The sequence below is a fragment of the Cnephaeus nilssonii genome (genome assembly GCF_951640355.1).
Source record: "Cnephaeus nilssonii genome assembly, chromosome: 19".
Taxonomy (NCBI): domain Eukaryota; kingdom Metazoa; phylum Chordata; class Mammalia; order Chiroptera; family Vespertilionidae; genus Cnephaeus; species Cnephaeus nilssonii.
The window spans coordinates 6,707,691-6,733,785 of record NC_137090.1 but is presented as its reverse complement, the minus strand read 5'-3'; the positions used below and the strand labels follow the sequence as shown (position 1 = coordinate 6,733,785).

Sequence of the window (26,095 nt, the reverse complement as noted above, 5' to 3'; positions counted from 1 at the left end):
AGGTTTGTGCAAATACAGCGCAGATGCAGTTTTGTACTGAGGAAGGTGGAATACCATGGCGATGTCAGAGGCGGTGCACACCAGCCCTGACCTGCTCCTGATGAGGTTTTCTGACCAGTGGCGTTTCAGCTGGCAGCTTCCAGACCTCACATTCCACCCCCGCCCTCCCCACCCCCACCCCGCCTCCCGCCTCGCCCCTCTGGGAAGCCCATTCCCCGCAGGCCAGCCAGGCCTCTGAGGTCTGGGAAGATATGCTGGGATGGGCTGGCCTGAGGGTAATAAGGTAAAGACGAGAGTGAGGGCCAGGGACCTTCTTTTGTGTATGCATGGTTGAATAAAGACAAACCAGTCCCTTCCCGTGGGGAGCTTCAGAAATCCACAGGTCTGCCTCTGTGGTTGTCACAGTGGCTGTTTCAGATCAGCTGAGGCAAAGCGCCTGTTTTTTCCACGTGATCAGCTTCCTGAGAAACTGGCATTGATGGGCACCTGCTGTTACACAGAGTTCATCTGAGTGGGTTCTCAGCGTTACCCTTTCCCCAGGGATGGGGATCAGAGGTAGAGTACCTGGTCTGGATTCATGTAAGTAAGCGGTAGGGATGAGGTTCAAACAGAAATCAGTCTGACACCAAAAGTCAAATCTAAGCGATTGAAGTAAAGGCTCTCCCCTCTGTTCAGCTCCCAGCTCTGCGTTTCCCTTCCCGTGTCCCTGCCTCTCCCCGGGGGGCCGGATGGCTGCCTGACTGGAGCCTATCACTCTTCTCTACCCTGCCCTCCAGCGGCTTCCTGAGCTCTGTGCTCCCACAGGCAGGCTGGGCCTGCCTCACCCATCCAATGCCCACTCCAGGTCAATCCTGAATTCTTGGCCTTTGGCCTTAGGAATCTGGCCATTATATCACCTATTGAGCCATTTATGTCACATTTGACACTTAGGAAGGCATTTGACACTGTCTCCAGGCTATGGGGGTGACTTTCTCAGCTCCCAGGGCCCACTGGCTACAGAGTGAGAAGCTATGAGTGGTGTATTCCGCCAGGCCAGCTGCTAGACCAGCCTTAGCAATGACCTCCCATGGCTAAAACACTCGCAGGACACTGCCCTCCATCTGCAGTTTTAGGAAGGTACTACTCCCACTTAAAAAAAAATTCTAGCCCAGCTGGGTGGTTCAGTGGTTGGATCATCGACCCCTATACCAAAAAGGTTGTGGGGGTCTATCCCTAGGTTGCAGGTTCAGTCCCTGGTTGGGGTGCATGGGGGAGGTAGTTGATCGATGTTTCTCTCTTTTCCTCTCCTTCCTCTCTCTCAATGCACATATCTTCAGGAGAGGATTACAAAATACATATTTTCTTAAATTCTAGACTCTAATGATAATACATTCTTTACCCATGTGCAGTTTTGTTTTTGTTTTTTTAAATGAAGATGGAAATGTGTTCTGGTGGTTTTTTTCCCATCCTCACCTCACCACCTTAGGTTGTTTTGTCTTCTTTTTTATGAGAGTCAGCCAGGTGTGGCCACAAGAGGAGATGGCATCAGGGCTCAGGAAAAATAAAGTTTATTATAGTCATAGGTCCTCAAGACAGGAGACGTGGCATGCTACAAAGACCTCAGGGGAATGACACCAGGTGGTCAGGAGGTGGAGATAGGAGTGAGGGGAAGGTCTAGGTCATGGTCTCTGCTGGGGTTTGCACGGAAAGGAAAGGCAGGCCAGGGTGAATAGTTTATAATTGGCCTGTTTGAAAAATTTGGCAGGCTTTGGGCTATGGGAGTGGTCCCTAGTTGCTCGGTACCTGGCCCTGGGTGATTAAGGCAGAAGAGTTTTGCCTCCTTGGATATGCGGGCCAGAGAGACGAGGTAAGGCTCTGTATAGCTAAAGCACGCTCTGGGCTGGGTCCTTCTGTTTCTAAGAATTGGCTCGCCCTCTTGGAATAACGCTGTGCAGTCTCTCCCCAGCCAGAGGAGGGCCCAGAATCACCATTATTATTGGAGGAGAAGGCAGGTTTCTGATCACAGTTGGAGAACACCCTTGAGGAGAGCAAGCCAATTTTCTGTCTCCCTCAGTGAAAATGTCCTTTGCCTAGTTACATTGAAATCATAAACAACCTACAATACGTGTGGGGGAATGTTGATGCTCTAACTCCCATATCAGGGACCAAATCTCACACACACACACACACACATACACACACACACACACACACACACACCTTCTCTTCAGCACTGAGCCTTTATGATTAAGACCAATCCCTCTGTAAGAGTCAGCTTTCTGGCTGCAGAAGGAATTCGTGCCAAAATAAGTGTGGACTTTGGATCCAAGCAGTAGGAAGCTTTACCCTTGTGCTTTCCTCAGGATGCTCTGTGACATCATCCACACTCCATTGTTTTTCCCTTTGTGTTCAGACACTTTGGTGTAATTCCAAAGGGTGTCTTAAGGCAAGAACCGTTCCCTCCAGCCCACCCATTGGCTGTGTAGTCTCACTGTTGGAAACATTCTTCGCCATGAAACAGCATCACCCAATGAGCTCCCTCTGGAGCCTCTTTCCTGGCTGACACTTTTCCGGATTCTTAATGGCTCCGTCAGGTGGGCTTTTGCTGGTTGAACGTCCCTTGTGCTTGTGTACACTGATGTGCAGTTCAAGAGCTGAGCTTCTCCCTAGAGTGTGTAGACCTATCTCAGGGAAGCTTGCAAACAACCACAGATCCCCAAAGATCTCCTGCATCCCTGGTGTCTGGAGTCCCAGGAATAGCATATAACCTCAATTCTAGAATCGGGTTGGAGCCTTATTATATACAAAAGATATGCACAATCCAAGAACATGACCTTAGTCTTCATGCACCATTTATAATCGAGTCATGGAGATGTGGGACACAATCCCACTTCTTTCACTTTCCAACTCTCTGACATACAGGGAAGACTCCATTTCTCTCAGATTTAGTCTGCGAATGGACAAGACACGAGAGATCGAATGACACCAACTTTTCAGGATTGTTGTTCGATGAGGGGCGAGTGGCACAGCACCGAGGCTCTGAAAGAAGGGGTCCAGCCAGACTGAGGGGCAGGTGTCACTCGAAGTGAGAACTGGGCGCACACAGGGAAACCTTGGTCAGCATCACAAGTTGTCTGTGAGCTGGACCTGCAAGGCTGCACCACACTGAACTGGTTGGTGGGACTGTTCGGTTCCCCAGCTGTCACTGTTGAGATAGTTGAGATTTTGATTAGTGTGTTCTGTTGAACCGACAGGAAAATCTCCTTGGGTAAAGGGACCGGGGAAATATGCCCACAGACGGGCAAGGTCACAAATCCCAGTGTGTCACTTCCATACAAAGAGCGTTCTTTGAATGGAATGACAGGGAAGAAGGTCATGAATGGCCCTGCCGGGGAGAATGAGTGGAGACCAGCTTTGCCTGATGGCACAGGCATATTGATCACGTTTTCACACCCAGGTAGCCCTGGGACCAAGAACCAAATGGGAACTCCGGGTTGGTGGTACTGGGGAGTGAGCAGTGGCATCTTACATTTTAGTTTTTAGGAGATTTTGGTGCCATTTAGCCAAATGTGAGTGACGGGTATGTCTCTTCTCTTAAATGTTTGTGGCTTTAGAAACTTGCATGGGCTATTCACAAGTTGTTGAAAATCTGATTTGAGGATTGGCTCCTAATTTTTATTTTTCCAATGAGAGCATCCCATCTGTTTCTACAAGAAAGATACATGACATATGGGGATTCAAATGCCAATAATGTTTACATTTCTCAGTTACAAAGCCAATGTTTCTTCCTCTGGTCCGAGAATGGAAAAAACTATCTTAGTTCATCGCATATTATTTCTGTTAAGATTTTAAACTTTTGCAGTATTGCCAAGGCTCATCTGTTGAATAAATGTTATCTATCCTACTGGGTGCAAAGTGGAATTCTGATTAAGTTGAAACAAAAGTTAATTTTATTACCAGATAAAACATATCTTACCTTCCCCTCCTCCAATCAGCCTCAAAAGGAGGTCATGCCGGCTACATTTATAATGATGACAACTAATTTTAATAAAATAAGCAGCTAAAAAATGTTTAATTTTCAAACCATATTAGAAGTCTTTCTCCATATGCTACACTTTTGGCTAGGAGTGAATTTTGATTTGAATGTGGGAAATCTATTTGTTCAAACCAAGCACCACTCAAATTTCCATAGGCAGATTATCTGCTGGATGAATTAGCCCAAGGGATTAAAAATAAAAACTCCCAAACTGCCTTTTGCTCTACCACCCAGAATGTTCCCCTTGATTACATCCTGTTTGTCTGACAGCTTGAATTCAGAGAACAGAAAATCATTTTCATAGCCGACCATGCACAGAAATGGGGCATTCTTTCCAAAGCAAATGATTTATGCTAAGCCAAATGCAAATTGATTTCTCACTGCTTTCCTTCCGTGACTTACCTATGGCACCGTCTTCCTGCATTAGCCTAGAAAATCAAGAATTAACCACAAAAGCAGAGTGCTGGAAAAGCTCCTTTGCACTGTGGGGGTGGAACAAACTTCCCTCTACCCTCAAGATCTAATAATCAAATAGACATGAGACAGATCAGCTAAAGAAAATAACCAAATTTAATACATACATATGTACGGGAACCCGGGATACATGAGAGTGTCAGAGACCCCACATTCAGGAGAGGGGCATATAAGACATCCTGAGCTGGGGATGACACAAGGTGCCTTGGGAGCATCACAGTGCAGGGTGATAAGAAGTTTGTCCTGCCCTATCCATAGGGGGAAGAGGTTATGTCTGAGCATCTCTTATGATGGACAAGGCCCCTAATTCAAGTTCTTCTGGGTCGTTAAGGAAGGGACAGACGTTTTCTCTTGAGCGTGTGACTAGAGTTGCCTTGAGCTCAAAACAGTCTGCATAACTTGGGGTGACTTGTTCTGAACCCTACAGCACCTGCCAGGAAAGATCTCAAACATAAGCACCTTCCTTTTGGATCTACAACATCATGCCACTTTGATGGTGCTCTGCCATAGAGCTTGTGTTCTTGGCAGGCTGTTCTGATAGAATGTCCCTAGTATCCTTGGCAAGACTGACCTCCTCAAGGGCAGCAACAGTCCTCACAACCCTCACTGACAGTCCTCACATTGCCTCAGATGTTTAAATGTTGACCGACTTAAAGAATTCATAAAGGCTGATTCCATGTTCCTTTACAGGCATTGGTATTTATATATATAAAAGCCTAAGCAACTGAACGACCAAACGACCAGTCAACCAGTTGCTGTGACGTGCACCAGGGGGCAGATGCTCAATTCAGGAGCATATGCTTTCCCTGGTGGTCAGTGCACTCCCACAGCCAACCTTCCACAGCCGGCCAGCACCCCCCTACCCCCGCCATCGGCCCAGTTGGGGGGAGGGGTACTGGCTAGCCAACCTCCTGCGGTTCCTTCCCCCCGGCCAGCCGGCCCCCCATTGGCCCCGATCGCTGGCCAGGCTGAGGGACCCCACTCGTGCACAAATTTGTACACAGAGCCTCTAGTACTTGGATAAATATAGTGTCTCACAGTGAAGGTTTCACTTCTTACCACCAGGTTTAAGGGGAAAGTGCTATCTGCCCCTCCCTGAGCTCCCCGGTGCCCATCACAATGAAAAGTCCAACCTAAGAGATGCTGGGAGCAGTACCACTTCTCTTCTTAGGTATCACTCACTGGGGTCACCTCTATAGGCATTCATAGGTGAAGAATCAAAACCTCTGACTCAGTAGGAAGACTCGTTCTTCTGTATCGCACTGTGCTGGAGACACAAGAACACATGGTGGAGCGAGTATAGAAAATGAAACACAGGGACATTCCAGAGCCTATCGAATGCTCTGACTTCCGTCAGCGACCTACCTCTTCCATCACCCGTAGTCAGTGGCCATGCTTTTGTGCCAAGTGCCCTTGCAAAGGTGCAGGCTAATAGAAAGTTAATCTCCTGTGATCGGCAACACACTGCTTAAGGTTTTGTCTTAATAGGCTCTCTGTCTGAATCTTCCTACGGAGATCTTTTGTCCTGTATTTTAAGGGCTTCTCAATTTGTCTGTGTCCACAAGGGAAAATGGGAATTGAAGTAACAGCCAATAACAGTCGCTTTACTTTCCTCCATAATAAAGCGGACCTGTGTTTTCATTGTAACAGCTTAAAACAGAACTCAATCATTTAAAGGTCAAAGAAGTTATAGACACTATCCAAGGGGCTTCTGATCTACAAGCAAATCACATGTGTGAGTTCAGTGATTCCCAGCAGATTGAATGATTGAATGGACCAATAAATAGACTCTGCAAATTGACAAAGAGAACACTTTGCAGGTAGTGCTCACAAGATGGGAAAACAGCAAGCTAGGACTTGGCTTTCTGTTGGAATATCATAAATACAGAACTTGAGAAGGTCAAAAGCCATGGCGCATATGCTTTCCATAAATTACAATGGGTTTGGAATGGACAGTCAGATTCAACCAGCGCAGCTCCCAAACCAAACGATATGGGAGCTATCAAAGGTCAGTCATAGGTAACCCAGCATTTAGAAGGCAAAGCAGGTGACTAGGACAAAATGACTTCTGTTCTTAATGATACATGTGTGTTTTCTGTCATGTCTCCCTGAGGATGATGTCACAGCAGCCAGGTGCTAGAAGGGAAGTCTCCAACAAGTCCGAGCAGGTGGCAATCAATGATTCATGGTGAAAACACTCTCTCTCTCTCTCTCTCTCTCTCTCTCTCTCTCTCTCTCTCTCTCTCTCTCTCTCTCTCTCTCTCTCTTTCTCTCTCTCTTTCTTTCTCTCTCCCCCACCCCCTCACTTGGATCTGCATTTGAATGAACTGTACTCATAGCTATAAGCATTACAGTTACATATGTATTAAACACAAGTTACTATGAAAGGAGGTTTGGGGACACATCTTAATTTAACCCTGCCATGCAGTCCTATGGTCTGCCCTTTTCCAGTGGGCAGTTGGGGGCTCAAAGAGGTGGAATAACTTTTGCAGACATGCAGTTAGTCTTACCAGTAATCAAGCAAGCCTCTGAACTGCCTCATGTCTGTCAGATCCAGCCTCTCAATTCTTGAGACTTTAAGGTAGATTTCCATCTTGAGGATGTATAAGAATCAACGGGGGGGGGGGGGGGCGACAATCAGAATGTTTGGGGTGAAATCTAAAGATCTGCAGGTGTAACATGCCCCTAGGATTTCAGAAGCAGATTGTTAGAAGACTATGCTTTGAAAAACACTGACATACTAGACTGCGTGTAGGGGTATCCAAATGAGGTTTTGAAGTTCATGAATATGAATTATTAAGAACTGGCTAGGGCCAGCTATTTAAGCAAATCTACATCATGAATACTAATTGCTATCCTCAAATTTATTAATTTCAAAGGACCATTTACTTAAGTCTTAAAAGTCTATCAACATAGACCTTAAAGTAGTAAAGTTACAAAACAGCACAATTTTAACATTTTCTTTCCAAAGTTATTGAAAATATTAAGATAAAAGAAAGATTCCAAAAACAGATTTTGGTCTGCCAAGCCAAGAAGTGAAGGTATCAGGAGTTTAATATGTTTTGGAATGGGGAAGGGAGGAGAGGGTGCAGGGAGGGGGGCTGCATTGGGTGCCTGTTTAATTTTAACTCGGCTTCGTGTGCCCCCAATTCGTTCCCAGCTGCTTTCATGATTTCTCCAATTGGTCCCCCGTGGCCAAATCTGACCCAACTCCCTCTGACCCCTCCCCCTTCCTTGTTTTAAATGAGATCTGGTTTTACTTAGATGAATTAAATGTCACTATATTTGTTTCTGTGGATTGTTCCAGCAAAAATTACAGCATCAGTGTCTGACTTTGAACGTCTGTAAGACTGTCTGCCTCTCTGGGCTATTTATAGCTGCCTTTTCAACACGCTAATAAATGCTTTTAGATTGCTGTTGGTTTGCTTTCCCCGTATGCAGCCTGAGAATCGGTCCACTTCAACAGTCCCAGCTGAAAATCCCTATTTTCCTGTTTTTGCGAAAGTAATGCATGCTCATTGCAAAATTTCAGAAAATATAAATAAGCAAAGAGAAGAAAGGGGGGGAAACAAAGTATCAGACCAAGCAGAGAGCACAACGAGCATTTTGGTGTGTCATTCAGTCTCTTCTCCGTCTCCATGCTGACATATATAAAACTTAAGCAGTGTATATTGTACCTGCTGTTCACAGCCCCGTTTTATTTTTTCCACTAAGCAGTGGCTTCTTTTTTCCTATCATGCTTTCACTCTATCACCTTTAATGGCTACATTAAGAGTAGAGAACAATGATATGATTGTACCATGACCTATGAATCAATCCCACATTTATTGATGGCTAGGCGTGGGCAACATTCACTACAACAAATAGCCTACAAATTAGCCATAACTCTCTGCCCATCCACGATCATGTCTTTCAGGTGAATTGCTACCACAGCCATTGCTGGATCAGAGGATGTACCAAGTTCATAGACTATTGTCACATAGAACCAGCTTACATCCAGAAACAGTTCAAGTAAAATCTATGTATATTATATGTGAATGAATCTTTAATGAGACAGTATAATAACCTGTATTAGTGTAAGGAGAACCACATTTCTAATAATTTAATCACTGCTTTAACAAAGTTTACTGAACACTTTTTAGTACTAAGCACCTTTTTTTATTCACCTTCAGATTTCCAGATAGTTCTGCGGCATAATTGAATAGTTACATGCAATTTTTCTTTCTTTTGTTTTGTTTTTTTAAACTGTGTGTGAGCTGGCAGCGTGGACGGGGGAAGGTGAGGTCAATGGAAGGCATTGAGAGCTGGTGTCTGGAGACCTGTCAGCCTTGATGTGTGTGCAGTTCCAGCAATGACGATTCTCCTGCTCGGATTAAAATGCCTTCGAGTGCTCAGTGTGTATTGCTTGAGGATTTATTAGTTCATCCCTCCAAAATATAACTAATGAGTGCCTACCTGCCACATATTTCTGTAGCTGCTGGGGGCATAGTGGTGAATAAGACAATGGGACCTTCTCTCATGGACCTTACAATCTAGTCCAGGGGGCAGTCCAGCCAAAAAACAAGGAATTCAGTCAGTAGTGGAAAGTGTGTTAAAATGAATAAAGCATGTTAATGAGACACAAAACTGTGGTGTGAAGGGTTTTAGTTTAAGTCCTCATCAGTCAAGGCCTCTTTAAAAAGGTGATATCAAAGATAAGATATCTGTGACGATAAGCAGCTTTGCAGGCAGAAAAGGAAGTGCAAAGGCCCTGGGGCGAGAGCATCATTGTGTGTTTGAGTGGATTTAACAAACTTTTTTCTGTAAAGATTCAGATAGAAAATATGTTTGGCTTTGTGGACCACATGATCTCTGTTGCAACTACTCAAGACTGCAGTGGTGGCCTGACAGGAGGTAGCCATACGCAATATATAAACAGTGGTCTGCATATATTCCAATAAAACTTTATTTATAAAAACAGTGAATGAGATTTGGCCCTTAGGCTATAGTTTTCTGACCCCTATGTTGGTGAAAAGACAGAGACAGTGATGCTAGAGAGTGAACAGTGAGAAGAATATAGGAGAGAGTTTCCAGAGATAAGGAGAGATCAGATGTATACACTCTGTATAAAATACAGATTATGCAGTTCACTCTCATTGCAATGGAAAGATACTGGAGGGTTTTAAACAGAGGAGTGCCATATTTTTATTTTTATTTTTTTAAAGAATAGATTCAAGTACAGCAGGGACAGAAAGAGATTTCTTAGGAAGCTGTTGTGGTCATTTGAAGACCTGGTCCACTGAAGACGTGGCGGTTTTGACTATGATGAATGTGGTCAGAATGAAGATCTCCTTCGAAGCTGAACCAGCAGGACTGCTGCTTGTTTACATGGTCGGAGTAAAGGAGAGTGATTAGGCCATACTCTTGCATAGTGGAGATATTCCTAAAATGTAAATGAAGCTGAATTTCCTCTGTTTGGAGCAACAAAAATAGCCCTGGTTCACACAAAGTGGGGAAATGTTATTGATAAGATACCAGGTAGCTCACAGCCTCAAAGGAGTCTGAAGAGAAGAAACCTAATTTGAGCAGAAACAGGAGGCAAGGCAGGATCTTACCTCAGGACTGACTCTCTGGGCGCCGTGACTGTGCCTTTCTCGGGGGAGACTCAGGTGCACCGCCCACCACTGGCCTCTGAGTCCCTGTAGCTGCCTGGAGTAATAGGACCCAGCACCCTGTGTCCCTTCTCAAGATTTTCTGATTGGCCGCTCCAAGGTCACGTGACCCTGCTCCAGTGTAGGGTGAAGAAACACTGTCAGGACAGGTGGCTTCCGCCACCTCCACTGGCATCACCCTAATACCAGCCACCACACCTCTTCCCTGGCCAATGGAATACCTTCCGGGCTTATCTCCACCACGTCTGCTTTTAAATGTCTCCGACCAATTTTCCACTGGAGAGTCGGAGATCTTTTAAAAATGCAAACTTTATCCTATCACTACTAGGTCATGTATGCCCCACCTCTCTCTCTCTCTTTCCAGGCTCAGCTCCCCCTGACACCCGCCCTCTGCCTCAGTTTCAGTTCTTTGGAAAGCATGCCCTCTGCATCCGTGAATCACAGAGCCTCTGCGAATGCTCTTCCTCTGCCCAGGAAACTCCTTCTCTGTTTCTTCTCATTCAGGAAGTCCCATCCATCTTCCAGATTGTAGCTCAGGTATCCATCTCTCCCAGACAAGAGCAAAACAGAGGAGGAATGTTTATACAAATTAAGAGTTAAAGGGTGACTATATGGAATGAGTGCATTCACTGTGCTAGGCTTTATATTCTTTTATATCATTCACGAGAGGCCTGATGCATAAAATTCATGTAAGGGGCTCGGCCTTTGCAGTCCCAGCCAGCCCCTCGCAGCCCCTTGCAGCCTCGGCTGGCTCTCTCAGCCCCGGCTGCCTCAGCCGGCCCTAGCCGCCCCTAGCCGCCCAGGCTTTGTCCGGATGGTTGTTCTGCTGTTTGGTCTAATTAGCTCTTTATTATATAGGATTTGTTCCTTACAAAAACCACTTGAGATGTCAACTATTGTCCTGTGTTTTAAATAAATACAAGGAAGCATAAAGATATTTCTAAGATGCTGGCATCATACAGCTAAGATGTGGTAGAACCATAGCTATCAACTGAGGCTTTGATCTCCATATTCTTGCCCTTTAACTGTGCAACTGCAGGACCATGTGGAGCTTGGCCAGCACCCCATGAAAGCAGAAGGGATATTTTAATTTCAGGTTAGAATAATCACTGGGGTGAACGTGGCAAGAAAGGCTTAAAAGGTTGTTCTGTAAGCCAGGTAGTCAGGAGATGCTGAACTCCGCGATAAAATGCAGATGAGTTCCTGTAATGAGAGGTTCCTGTGAGAACCAGGCCTTCAGATGAACTCAGAACAAAGGATGCAGCAGCCAGGTCACACCTAGAAATAGCAAGTGCCTTGAGCGCCTTGACAACCAGACAGATAGTGACGGGCCTCAAACAAACAATCAGGACGGAGAACAAGGCCTGAGCTGAGAGCATCACCCAAGGCTGGAGCCAGGGAAAGAGGAGACTGGGCTGACTATGGGGTCCTGGCCAAACCTTCCCTGACGCCCTTGTTACACGGCACCTCCATCCTGCTCCAGCCGTTCTCCCCATCACCACTTCACTTTGCTTCCCAAGATCCGTGATTATCTCACTGTATTGTCTTCATGTTTATTCATGCCCAACCCTTAAATGCAAATTCCATACAGGTGGGACTCTGTTCACTCATTCCTACAAATGGGTGGGTCTGGCACACAAATAGGAGCTCAATTGAAAAAAAAAAAGTAAAAACAAGAATAGGAACAATCAGTAATAAATTCTTCATTGGGCAGTTCTGGGGGCCTTTGGGTGAAGTACTTTCCTGACACAAGGGGAGATTGGTCTGTGGTCTCCTACAGGAACATAAGATCTCATAATATTGAACTTCTGCACCAACCCAGTCAGCGCCAGGTAAATTCTGAGCAGCAGGGGCTGGCATGCAACCAAGACAGGGATGGGCAGGCTTGTTTTCAAGATAAAAACTAGAAACCTTCAGAGTCATCTTAGCACAACATGTGTATACCATTTAAGTCAAAGAATAAGCGTGATAAAAAGACGTACAAACGTTTTTATAAGCATTTATTTGAGCCAAGTGACAACTTATGCTGGGGAGCTAGATCTTTGCAGCTTCTTTTATGCACCTGGAATTAAGCGGGGAATTTACATGGATGTAGGAGAAAGCAGGCGGGGATTGGATTACAGGATAGCTAACAGTTAACAAGATTGTATGCTCTCTTGAGGATTAATACCCCCTCCAGGGCTAGTGCCCTGGCATTTCCAAGGTGTTATACCTAGATGCACAAGAACAGTGGACAGGGCCGGCTTAAGGCAAAGACAGACCTTTTACTAGAAAGCTTTTGGCCTGGGGCATGACTAGCCACCATGACCTGTCCACTTACATATTTATGATCAGATCATCCTGTGAGGTTACTTTCCATAGAACCCCTTTTACCGTCCACAGTAATTACCTTATAAATTTCTTTAACTTGTCAAATCCTGCCAAGTTTATCAGTCTTGGATTACTCAGAGTAAATAGCAATAAAATTCTTTAAGTTGAATGTGTGTGTGTGTGTGTGTGTGTGTGTGTGTGTGTGTGTGTGTGTTGAGAACAAGGAAGGAGGGGATCTCTTATTTGCCAACAGTTGTGAAAATGAATGGATAATGACCGGGTCCGTGGGATTGTGGGAGGAGTGGAAGGACAGAGAAGGAGCCCAGGTGGCTTAGTGGTAGGACACAGAGGTACCATCCATGACCTTAAATAAAAACAGCTCTTGGGAACCACATATCTTCTGCCTGGTTGTCAAGCAAGTGTCTCAGAGGGGTTCCCACAGACGCTCTGACATTTTACAGAGGGGGAAACTGAGGCCTTGTGGGAGCAATAACTACTGAATCACTACTGTGAGCTTGGCACAGTGAAGATGGCCTGTCATTAATTATCCCCCTCAACCTCCCAGTAACTTGGTGACACAGGTGTTACCCCCATACCACGGCTGAGGACACTGAGGGTTAGAGGCAGTGACTTGCGCAAGCTGCTCAGGGCCCAGAGGGCTGACTTGGCACTGGGTCTGCTTCCCAGCTCATGGGTTCTGTGCGGAACCAAAACAACAAAAATCATTTTATCTCAGACGATTTCTTCATTTGACTTTTAAACCAGAGTGGTTTGAGTATTATAATTCATGTTACTTGGGTACTATCTTGACATCCAGAAAATAAAGAAACCTCCTCCAGCCCCCAGATTTCTTCTCCTGTCTGAAGCGCAGCAGCTTTGTGGGTGAGGCAGGGTGACGGAGGGAGGGAGATATTACTTCAGGCAGAGCTGGGCTCTGGAAGGTCTCCAGATGACATGACCAGCTACTTGGGGTTTCTGCCTCTCCTTCCCAGCACCAGCTTTCAGTTCAGTTGTTTGCTCATAACACATATGACTCCTTTCCTGGCAAGAAACTTTCTGAAATTGATTGAGAAGGAGAAATGACCGGGTTATAGCAGGGAACAGGTAAAATCCCTGGCCACTCAGAAGTTGACTGGGTTGGAGGGGAGGGTTGGGAAGAAGAGGACACAGCTGCTGTCCCCTGGAGAGCAGGTCCTGGGTGAAGCAGGTGCTCAGTGGCTGAATGATGGGCTCCACCTCAGTATCTGGGTGTCTTCGGAGGATTCCAGGCGAGATAAGGCTCAGGCACAATTCCAAGGCAACAACTTGTAGGACGAGTTTTGAGCAAAATAACCTAACTTGTTTGGGTTTTGTTCTAACTCACTAACACCCCTCTTACTTTCCTCCCCAGCAACCAGAGCCCATCCCCATGTGCCATCTGGCCATGCCTTCTCTCACTGACCCTCCTGTCCCCTTCCCCAGGCACCCAAGCACGTACTCAAAGACCATGGCCCATGCTGCGAATGTAGGCCACCCTTTCTGCTCTCTTCCTCGTCGCTCTCCAGTTTCCACTGACACTTATCGTGCCTAATAGTTGCCAGGAAAGTAACCTGGTTTCCAATGAGGACTTCACGTAAGCAATTTACATTCTAGAAATGGTACTGGTAGATCTGAAAGGCCGTGGGCATTATTACAGTGAATTTTACCAAAGATACTCTAGACCATTATTTGTAGTTCCTCTTACTATATTTATCTTAAGTAGATCTGAAGACAAAATCAAATTTTATTATCCAAGTGGCACAGGATTATAAAGCCTGGAGCATTGTGTTGTACCCTCCACATAGCTTGGAGAACTAATTACAAGAGGCGTCTGCTTGGTAAACAGCTGACTTTGAGAAGCTATAGCAGAGGCTTGCTGCACACCGGCGAGTCCCATGAGGAGAACCGTATGGACAATCAGAGACAGACAGACAGGACAGTATTCGTTTGGTTGGAAATATCCTGTCATGTATGCAGCCCATTGGAAACATGCTAAATCAGTAGAGGTTTCTCCTCGAATTCAGACAAAGACCTAGAAGACTGAGGACGAAGGTCAGATCTCACTGGTCAGAGTAGACTAAGTGGATTGAGGAACATTTCTTTTGTTGTCAATGTCTGAGCTTAATACAAGGAACTTCTGAGAAAAGGCGCTGTCAGGATTGGGATGGCTGTCCCCTCTAAGTTGCTCTGCCCCAGGTGTCTGGGGGGGGGGGGGGGTAAACGAATGGGTCACCTTCCGTCCAAGGCAGGGGTCCTCAAAACTTTTTAAACAGGGGGCCAGTTCACTGTCCCTCAGACCGTTGGAGGGCCGGACTGTAGTTTAAAAAAAAACTATGAACAAATTCCTGTGCGCACTGCACATATCTTATTTTGAAGTAAAAAAACAAAATGGCAAAAACACCCGCATGTGGCCCGCGGGCCGTAGTGTGAGGACGCCTGGTCCAAGGTGTCTTCGCAAATGGTAATGAGCGTCGGTGGCCATCTCAGGATGCACCCCATCTGTTACTCTGGCTGCACATTGGAAAGAACTCCCGTGTCAGGGCCAAGAAATCGCTGTCCTTTTTCTCCCTTTGTCATTATGACCTGGAGAGACAGTGGGAACCGGTGCAGAAGGGGCCCTGACCTGACCCAGCATGTGCCTGTGAACTTGACACCCCACAGTTGTGTTGTGGCAGTGATCACATTCCCAATCTCACTTGAAAAAGAGAACTTTGCAGCCAATGAAATGGCCACCCTCTGTTTCTGAAGGGCAAGGAGCTTAACGTGCAAAAGGAAATGGAGAAGTAAGAATGCCGCCAGTGCTTTTTCATGATGGAGTCAGTGGTGAGATGATTATGAAAGCACCGAGGAACATTGGGGCCTGGTTTTAGTCCTCAGAAACACAGTGTTAAATAGAGGCCGCCCGGTCAGTCAACAAGCCTAATACGCTATGATTTGATGGCGAACAACTGGAAAAGTGCTCTCATCAACATGACCTAGGAAACTGGATTAATCAATGTTTATCTGGTCTAGCCATTCGGCAAAGGGGCCTCCATAAACTTCTTTGCTCATTGGGTAGCCGGAGAATTTAGATCAGGCGTCCTCAAACTACGGCCTGCTGGCCACATGCGGGTGTTTTTGCCATTTTGTTTTTTTACTTCAAAATAAGATATGTGCAGTGTGCATAGGAATTTGTTCATAGTTTTTTTTAAACTATAAGTCCGGCCCTCCAACGGTCTGAGGGACCGTGAACTGGCCCCCTGTTTAAAAAGTTTGAGGACCCCTGATTTAGACTAAAGAAAATAGTTATAATCTGTGGGTTAGCTTAGAAAATCGCCTTTTAGAAAATACATCCTTTGGGTAGAGAATCTAAGAATAGATTAATAAAGTGTATGCCCTAACCAGAATCTCAAAGCTTTTTTTCTGGAAAATTAAAATTAACAACCCCAGTCATGAACCACAGCAAAGGACATGGCGGGTATGAGGCCGAATTCTCAGAGCTGTAACTTGTATCCTTGCAATTGTTACATGATTCAGAAATACACTTTCCATATACTCAAATTTGTTCACTTGTTGCTTGTCTTAATTGCAAATTCATTTGCCAGTGAGCATACTGATGGAGGTGTTTTAAAAACGGCTTATTTATGGAAGTTGTTGGCACCACTGGAATTGAAAACGATGCCAACCAAATGCCATTTCAAATAAAAATCATTTTTCTTTTGGCAGCAGGGAAGTTCCGAGTCGCACAGTAGCTCTTGATTTATGAGCTGTGCTCTGTGCTTCTCAGACTCCCACGATCCGTGCAGGTCCCTTTAAGGAACTGGGTTGGAAGCGTTCAATGGGAAAACAACCCTATCTCCAAATCTGCTTCTGAATGTGCCCATTCTCCCACCTCGAATGACCAGGTGAGAGAGTGGAGACTGAGAACCCCTGGGCAGCCGTCTTTTAATGAGAAACCGGGCTGGAACCTGCAAGGAACAATATATGTTGTGGACAAAATTTGCAGAAATATCTTCCATTCAGCATTCCAGTAAGCGTTTTCTCAGCCCTGGGGCACATCCTGAAATTATGCGGTGACCTCCCCAAAACACGATTGAGGGCTTCTCACAACAGGCGGGTCAGTGAAGCGATCGGTGGCGGGTGGATGGACGGACTGAGAGACACTCGTCCATGCCTGGCGGGATTTTTTGGCCGAGTGTCCATCCCCACAGTGGTCCGTGGAACAAAGTGTTTATTGTAAAGTGGGCCTGATCCCTGGAGAGGAGGAAAAATGATTCCTTGTGACTGGAGGGAAATTAACTCTTTCCTCCCTTTGGCAGCTGGGAGGACCGGACAAATCCTTAGTGATCCGGTCCTTGGTTGGGTTCAAGGGGGAGAGGGTCCCCATGTCAGGAATAGTAATGACTCCGGCTGCATCTTTCAGTGCAGAGTGGCAGGGTCCTGGCAAGTGCCCCTCCTTCTGGCGCCCCCTCCTCGGCCAGCCCAGGTGGACTGAGTGGAAAACACTCCAATAAAGTGGGCTGCAGGGGCGACTTCATTTCGCCCGCAAGTAACTAAAGGCCATCCAGCATTGGGTTTCTAAAACTTGCTCTCAGGCCGGAGCTGGGGAAACCTTTGGCCTAGACCGTGAATGCTAACAGCGATAGGAACTGTATGTTCTGTCTGGATGTGTGTTTTTTTTTAAGACTGGATTTGGAGGGACCGAGATGGTTTTGCCTGGGGATGACCGTGAGAGCCTGGGGGATACACCGAGGAGGGAGGCAGGGAGGGAAGGGTGTGTGTGAAGTGTGCTCCCTTTAAGAGGGAAATAAGATTAGCAACTTTGGCAAATTTTCGGGCTTCTATTCAGAGAGGAAGAGAAGAGCTTCCAGTGCCAAAAAAAGGAGAGAAAAAAGAAGGATGGATGTTAGGAGACAAAGGCACAGCAATTTTATACCTTACTGGAAGCCGAACGGGGAGGGTTGTGACTCCTCTGGGGTTAAGGAAGATTTTTTTTCCCTCTCAAGAGTAAAGGTAGAAGTAGGGTAAAGGAGTTGAATCTGAGCTACTGTTCCAGTCAGCTCCGTGCTGTCCGGAGGACACCAGGAAGAGGAACGGCCAGGAGGAGAGGAAGCCTAGGAGCCGAAGGTGAGACACTATATCATAGCCACCCGCATGGCAGTTACATTGTCACACTAAGGCGGGAACTCGAATTGCCTCCTTCCTCTAAGAAAAACCACCTGATTTGAACAGCTAGAAAGCTCATAAGACTGCTAGATAAATATCTGAGCCATAGTCTGCCTTTTTGCATTATCGATTGTTTTGTTTTCTAAGTACCTTCATGCCAGAGGAGGCTATAAAAATGAGACAATGTTTTTCTACGTTGGTTCAGAAAAAGTATTGAGATTTCCTTTGGGACAATCATAGTGTTCACGCAAGCCTTATGCATTTATAAAAAGGTTATTGTCTCTAATTCCTATCTTGTTCCTACAATGGTTGAGTTGAATCCTAAACTCAAATGAGTAATCCGTACTGAGCATTTCTGGCGTTCAAACCAAGTCTTAGCTCTCTGGGACAACATAACATTGAACATTTGGCAAATTCCTGTAAAGATAGAAGTTCAAGTTCAAGTGAGTATCTTTTTTTTTTTTTTTTTTTTTTTTTGCAGGTTTTAACTGGAAACCCAAACCAAAAGAAAGCAACTGACCTTGAACTATTTCTGCTGCAAAACTCACCTGGATGCCCGCAGGCCGTAGGCAAGAATGAGCTACTACGGCAGCAGCTACCCGATCGTGAATGTGGACCCCAAGTTCCCGGGTTACCCCCCGGAGCACATCCTGGCCGAGAAGAGGCGGGCCCGCCGGCGGCTGCTGCACAAGGACGGCAGCTGCAACGTGTACTTCAAGCACATCTTCGGGGAGTGGGGCAGCTACGTGGTGGACATTTTCACCACCCTGGTCGACACCAAGTGGCGCCACATGTTCGTCATCTTCTCCTTGTCTTACATCCTCTCCTGGCTGATATTCGGCTCCATCTTCTGGCTGATCGCCTTTCACCACGGAGACCTGTTGAACAACCCGGACATCACGCCCTGCGTTGACAACGTCCACTCTTTCACGGGCGCCTTTTTATTCTCCCTGGAGACCCAGACAACCATCGGCTACGGCTACCGCTGTGTCACCGAGGAGTGCTCTGTGGCCGTGCTCACGGTCATCCTCCAGTCCATCCTGAGCTGCATCATCAACACCTTCATCATCGGAGCTGCCTTGGCCAAGATGGCAACGGCTCGGAAGAGAGCCCAGACCATCCGCTTCAGCTACTTCGCCCTCATCGGCATGAGGGATGGGAAACTCTGCCTCATGTGGCGGATCGGGGACTTCCGGCCCAACCACGTGGTGGAAGGCACCGTGCGGGCCCAGCTTCTCCGCTACACAGAAGACAGCGAGGGCCGCATGACCATGGCCTTCAAAGACCTCAAGCTGGTCAATGACCAGATTATCCTTGTCACGCCCGTCACCATTGTTCATGAAATCGACCACGAGAGCCCTCTGTACTCCCTGGACCGGAAGGCAGTGGCCAAGGACAACTTTGAGATTTTGGTGACATTCATCTACACGGGCGATTCCACGGGGACCTCCCACCAATCCCGAAGTTCCTACGTCCCCCGGGAGATTCTCTGGGGTCACAGGTTCAACGATGTCTTGGAGGTGAAGAGAAAGTACTACAAAGTGAACTGCTTACAGTTCGAGGGGAGCGTGGAGGTCTACGCCCCCTTTTGCAGCGCCAAACAGCTGGACTGGAAGGACCAGCAGCTGCACAACATGGAGAAGGCCCCCCCAGGCCGAGGGTCCGGCCTGTCAGACACCAAGGTCAGGAGAAGGTCATTCAGTGCCGTTGCCATCGTCAGCAGCTGCGAAAGCCCCGAGGAGCCCCCCAGCTCTGCCCTGGATGAGTGTAAGGAAGCACCTTACCAGAAAGCTCTCCTGACTTTAAATAGAATCTCCGTGGAATCCCAAATGTAGTCCCAAATCGTAATTCCACTCCATCATTTTGCTCTCTAGCCAAATCACCTTAAGGCAAGTAGTTAGTTATAAACAGGGCTTTACAAGAATGTTATAGCTGTATTTGATGCTGATAATAAGAGCAGGTTAAACTTGATGAAAGATAATAAAAAAATTATGTAATATCCAATCAATTTTTAAAAAATGTATTTTATTGATTTTTTACAGAGAGAAGAAGGGAGAGGAATAGAGAGTTAGAAACATCTATGAGAGAGAAACATGGATCAGCTGCCTCCTGCACGCCCCCTACTGGGGAGGTGCCTGCAACCAAGGTACATGCCCTTGACCGGAATCGAACCTGGGACCCCTCAGTCCGAAGGCTGATGCTCTATCCACTGAGCCAAAGCAGTCAGGGCTCCAATCAAATTTTTTTTTTTTTTGCTAGCAAATTTTGTATTAGGGATGCTACTAAGCGTCTAATTGATTAATATAAGTTTTATCTCCTTTGATGATTCCATATACTTGCATCTTCAATTGGAAGTATAATGTTCCATATCGGGGAGAAAGGTGAAAGGTAGGATACTGGAATAAATAAAAATAGAACAGGCAGCCAGCATCAATAATAATAATATTTCGTGTATCGTAATTCAAAGTGTAATGAGAGGCTTCCTATGAAAACATCGTATCATCTAACCAAGACCCACGCAAGGCACGCATTTTGTAGGTTGTCATGTTGCGATATTTAACGATGGCATCAGCTTTCCCGATGGAGTCCCTCTGTTTGCCCCCAGTGTGTCTTGGCATCCGCAGGAGGAGGTAGCGGCTGGGAGGAAAGGGCAGTGCCAGCAATTCAGACCTTTCTCCACAGCCACTTGCCCAGGTAATGTTCAGTGAGTGCCGGGGGCTATTTTCCTCCAACCCATGAGGCAGCGGAGAAGTCACTGTCATTATTCAGAGCAGTATTTCTCCCTCCGATGCCCCGCTTGACTCCAACCAGGAAGGGCAGAGAGAAGGAAGGCTGACCTTTGATGGCTTTCTGACAAGGGGTCTTCTTCCCACCTTTCCCACCTTCTCCAAGGACAAGGGAGGCACAGGCTCACAGAGAGAGGGCGAGGGCCTGGGCGGCGAGGAGCATGCTCAGGCTCTGGGAGAAACCTGTTCAGCAGCGCCCGCCCTCAAGGACTGCAGCTTTCCTGGGCAGGGCTGGGGGAGGTACGGGGAGAGGGGGGAGATATTTATTTGTGCCCGGAAGCAGTTATGTATGCTGCATGTCTTGGTCACTTTACAAAACTTGAACTACGGATTTTGAGAAAATTTTCCATTGAATTTAGAACAGTCATTTACATGGGAGATTTTTGTGAAATGTAATTAAAGTGATTTAATGCACATTTTAAAATGGAAAAGCTGAGGGCTGTCCCATTGCTTGCATTTGAGGACATGAGCTATGTCTGGATACTCTTATTTCCATGATTACTTTAAACACAAATTCAATCACCTACGATGAAGAGTCACTTAGCTCCATAAACTGAAGAGTTATTAGCTACGTTCAGAATTATCTGCATGTTTTCTTAACATGATTTCCGAGTTGGCAATCAGTATATGCCACAGTGTTTTGTTTGTTTATTTTATTTAAATATATATATACACGCACATAGTTTTGACTTTTTCTGGGGAATCTCCTTCTCTCAGTCTCTCTTTTTCTATTTAAATTAAAGCACATAAGTCAAAGGATCTGAATCCCATACTCCAAGATGACCAATCAAAGTAAAATACACAGGTACATAAAACGATGTTCTTTTTATTTCTTTTTGCCTTTTTCCTTTCTCCTCCCTCTCCCCCCCTTCCTTTTTTCCTTTCCCTCTTTCTTTTGCCTGTGAGCAACAAATTTATCTTTTGAACGGAACATGAGCAAGTCTTGTATTCCTGCTTTATGGATAAGAGATGTGTTCGTGTCACAAGCTGCAAGCTTAGCATTGGAGATATAGATGATGCACGTTTTCTGTCTGGCCCCAGGAATGCAGACGTGTTTTCTCTCGCGCGTGCGTCTAGATTCGGGTTTTGCAGCCGTGATGAAGTCAGTGAAATTAGAGGACCGCCGCCTGCTAGTTCCCTCTCCCTCTCCTTTGCTTCCCGGACCCCATCTCCCCACGACCTCGCTTTGTGAGGAGCAGAATGGAGACATCAGCGTTCAATAAGTGCACTCGCTTGTCAAATTCTCTGACCCAGAACAGAATGTCAGCTAGGCATTCCCCGGTCATACTTATCTCTGATGTTCTGTTTGGATTTATCACATAATATCACATTATTATAAAAATAAATTTATAAATTTATTAAATTTATCACATTTATCTCTGATGTTCTGTTTGGGGCCCTCTTCGACACCCCAATAATAAAGATCTCAAAACGCAGACCCCGTGCGCCCCTGCCTGTGTTCCGGGGGGCGTGGACTCTGCCGCGGTGCCAGCCTTGGTGCAGCACCCGCCGTGGCCCTGTTGTCGCGGAGGATGAGAAAGCCTGCAGTTCCCAACCATCTCTCCGGGGTGGACCAGCTGGTGCAATAGCTACATCCGCATGACAATGAGGTGCTTCTGTCAGCATCGCAGAAGGCTCCCTGCAGAATGGCATTTCTCTGGTTGGCATGCTTTATCCTAGTGCTATTGAGTTGTTAACTGTTGGTTGTGCTTCATCGCCTAAGCAAATTCCCCAAATACAGTGGTGCTCACAGAAGCTTCAAAAAAAAAAGCATTTCTAGCTTCAGATGCTGAGTCAAGGATGAGAAGGAGGTCGAATAGGTTTTCTTCTTTCTCCCTGAAGATGACATCACTCAGTGAACTTAGGTGGGCCACCAGCTGGGACATCAGGGCACGGCCCCACTTTGTACAGGTCCCCACCGAGCGAGCGAGGGAGGGAGCAGAGGGAGGGAGCTGGCGGACCTCGAGCTCAGCAAGCTCTGGGAGGTGCTTGGCACAGACACACCTAATCCCCACGGCAGAACGGCGGGTGGATCGTTTAAAACGCCAGGTCATCAAATATCTCATTCTTGATTCTTTCTAACAACGTCCCAACGGGGACCACAATGTGCCCAGGTTAAAAAAATATATCTGTGATGTTCTCCAATCTCCCCTGCAGCTGGGGGGCTGGGGGAGGAGCTGGTGCTGATGTGGGGGTTTCTGGCCCCGGAGATGTCCGGGGAACTCCGGATGTGACCTTCCAGAAAAGCTGGCTTAGCGGGCACGTGCCCTCTACCCGCTGCGTGCCTCCTTCCGATCCTCACACCTGGCAGTTGCAGCTCCTGCCGCCCTCTTGTGAGAATGAGAATGCAGGACACGTCTTCCGGGGGACACTGAGGAGGGGGGACGGGGAGCAGCCGGTCGCATATTCCCTCTGCACGCGTGAGAGGGAATATGATTTCCCACCGGCACGGCGAGCCGCAGATTTAAGGCCGTTAAGCAGGGAGCAGAGGCTGGTGAGGAAAAGATGATGGACGTGCTCTCTGCGGAAGCCACTTTTCTGGGAAGTTGAGGAAATGCCCCTGTTATTGTAAAACAAACACAGAAGAGGGACTGTTGGCTGGGAACTCCCTCCGAGACACTGATGGCTGAGTGACCTCCATCAAAGGCCTGACCAGGCCTGCTGCCCTTTACACACACACCCCTACCCTCCCACACCCCCCATGCTCTTCTCCCCCCAGTGATAGTCCGTGTCTGGTCCTGCTGGGACTGACTGGGACCAGGGACCTGAAACCCATGGAGACTCAGGCTCAGAAGCAGAACTCTGCTGGGACTGTGTCTCCTGTGTCTCCTACCCCCAGGGAGAGCCATCGCGTCCACATATCCAATTGTGCAAATATTTACCAAGGAACCCAGACCTGCCCTGGAAATGCTTGTCTTTCATTTCTTCTGAGCTGCCCAGGGTTTGTGCACAGTGGGTTCCGAAGTCCACCAGCGTAAAAGATGCTCTTAGCTCTCTCCACTGTGAGCATGGATTCTTCTGCTCTCAGTGTTCTGCGAGGCGTGCGTACAAGCCCCTGTGTGTGTGTGTGTGTGTGTATGTGTTTTATATAAGCTTTGCCTCTGGGCTTCTAGAAACCGCCCCTGCACACCCTCGCTACTCTATAAATCACAGGCCCTGCCTCAGCGCTAAATTTGGTGTGGCCTCTTTCTCCCTTTCACTTTTAAAAGAGCAGCCTGACCCATTTGCCAGAGAAAAGAACTTTGCCTTGCCCTACCCCCCACCCCCGAAATGCCCGTGGGGATCACACACACACACACACACACACACACACACACACACAGAGCGAGCAGCAGGGAGGTGCTTGGCAAATTCTCTGCAAAGGTTCTCCTGGACTTGAGGTCTTTGAAAACGAAAGCTTGTCCGAGGGACTCAGTTCAAATCAATCTGTGGCCGGAGGGCAAACAAGGCCTCCGACCCCCTTTTCCTGAAGAGACAAAAATCACAGGGATGCCAGGAAACCACCCGTGGCCTGCATGGCTTTGCCGCTTCTCTCTGGGAAGAAAACGTTATGTCCGAGTGAATTCCCACGTTCTTGCGCGGCACCCAGTGTCCTAAAGCCACTCCCCGCAGCCCCCTCACAGCTCTGTGGTCAGGTCGTGAGATCTGGCTGGGGACAGCTGGCATCTTGCCCCGTCACGTGACCCCGCACTGCGCTCCTTCCCGGGGAATGTTGGGCATCTTTTGTGTCGAGTTTGGAGACTTAATCTCGACATGGCTACAAGTTTCCAAGTTCAATAGACTCTTCGTTGCCGAGTCCCTAGCAGGGAAACTAGAAAAAGAAATAAGCGGTGGCCTCTTGCTGTTGGGTCTCATTGATTTATGCTGTTTTATAAATGCTGGGTCTCAAGTCTGTCATCCCACGAAAAAGCAGCTGGGCTGAGACAGGGGCTTCTAAATAAATAAGGAAACCCGAGCTGGGCAATCACCGAAGTCGGGGTGTCCCTGGAAACTTGGGCGCCTGGGCGGGCGGCAGGGAAACAGGTTAGTCATTTGGAGCTTTCAGCGCGCCCGTGGGGATGCAAACCCAAACAGCTAGATTCCGTCCCGCTAAATTACATAGCCCCAGCATGCTTTTTCTCTGTGCTATCATTTACCGCGGCGGCTGTCCACCAGCCTTAATCACTATCTGAGTAACTTGAACTTGAGACAGAAAGAGCCTCAAGAGGTTCAGACCTTGAGAAAACATCTTTGCAGAAAGTTACCAGAAACCTTCCAGTGTCCACGTAAAATGCTTGGGTCACGCGCTCTGTGCACTGTGGGTAGAGACTCTTTATTGGAATTAGAAGCACGTGTTTCAGAGCAATTATTTATTGTGCTACCTGTTGATTTTATCTGATGCCAGTTTTCCTGGGGGAGGGGTCCAGGGGAGGGGGCGGAGACGAGGCCTGGGGGCCAGGGTAAGGAAAGAGCTAGCCCATTCCAGAACCAAAGAGGATTCTTTTTTCAGTCATTTCACCAGATTTCATTTTACATCTGCGGACCCCTCCAACGTAGAGGAGTTAGGCGCCCAAAGAGACACAGCTGTGGAGGGGCAGCCGCGGAGCCCAGGACCTGGAACCCCCACCCCTGACCGTAAGGTTGAGAGGTTTCCACGCTGCAGTCCCTCATTGGGAAAAGGGACCATCCCACGGCCCGCTATGAAGTAAAAGCCTGCTGTTTTGTAAACGTGCTTTCTGAGCTGCACTGTTAATGTGTCATTATTTGGAGCGGCTGGCGTGTGGGCAAAGGAAAATAAATGTGGAATGAGCTGTCAGAGCAAAGACGAGTGAGGAGAGTCTCATCCAAAATGCGAACAAAAATGATTGAATTCGAAAGAAAAAGGCTCCCCCTTCTCAGGGCTGCGCTTCGTGCCTGGCGATCACGTCCCCAAGCCTCTCACCTGCTGAGCAGGAACCTTCCGTCCTCCGCAGGCCGGGCTCAGGGAACCGCCAACACCAGGAGTGGGCTTTCCTTCCCCTTAACGGACGCGGTCCATGCTGGAGGCGGGACCTGCAGGGACAGGGGCTGCACCCGAGACAGTCCCACAGGCCCGCGCTGACCGCAGCTGAACTGCAACCTGAGCCACTCCGCTGGCCTTTCTGGTTCTTAGTGCTCCTGTCTGTCGTCCTTCCCGTTGTGTGAAGTGGCGATCCTGAGAGCAGGCTGAAAAACCAGACTGCCTGGGCGTGGCTCCTATTTCTACTCTTTTCTTCCTGTGTGACTTGGGGCAATTTACTCAACCTCTCTGTGCCCCGGTTTTTTTCAACTGTGAAGTGAGGAACAGAACAGTACCACCACCACCAGAGTTGTAAGGTTAAGTGAGGTGAGATTTGCAAAGTGCTTGAACAGTAAGTACCAGGCACATAATGAGGCCTAAGAAAGGGTAAGGTATTATTGCCAGCAGCAAACTCCACATCTCTTTCAGTGTTTTGATCATTAATTAACATGCCATAACTTTGAACACTGACTGAAGCAAAAAAAAAAAGGGGGGGGGGGAGAGGGGATTAAAAAGAGCAATCAGTTGGTAGAAAAAATATAAATTATTCCCATCTGAATGCAAATGATTTGTGTACTCTCTTACGAAAACCACGTTGGGTTATGTAAACCACACTTCCCCTCCATTGCACGAGGCATCAGGGTTAGGAAAACGGTGCTTAGGGAACCAGAATGCCCCT

General features: G+C 47.3%; 1 protein-coding gene across 2 annotated transcripts in view; it reads left to right on the top strand.

Annotated features, from left to right (window-relative positions):
• The window catches only part of KCNJ16 (potassium inwardly rectifying channel subfamily J member 16), a 40,934-nt gene extending 20,342 nt beyond the window's left edge, over positions 1–20,592 (top strand). Inside the window, exons 2-3 of one of the 2 annotated variants that reach the window (XM_079796786.1) lie at positions 17,454–17,574; positions 18,095–20,592. In XM_079796786.1, coding sequence (XP_079652912.1) covers positions 18,189–19,448 — 1,260 coding nt within the window. In that variant the 5' untranslated portion in view covers positions 17,454–17,574; positions 18,095–18,188 and the 3' untranslated portion in view covers positions 19,449–20,592. The remainder of the gene's footprint in view (positions 1–17,453; positions 17,575–18,094) is intronic. The other variant, XM_079796787.1, reaches the window with a different exon arrangement.
• The last annotated feature ends 5,503 nt before the right edge of the window (positions 20,593–26,095 follow it).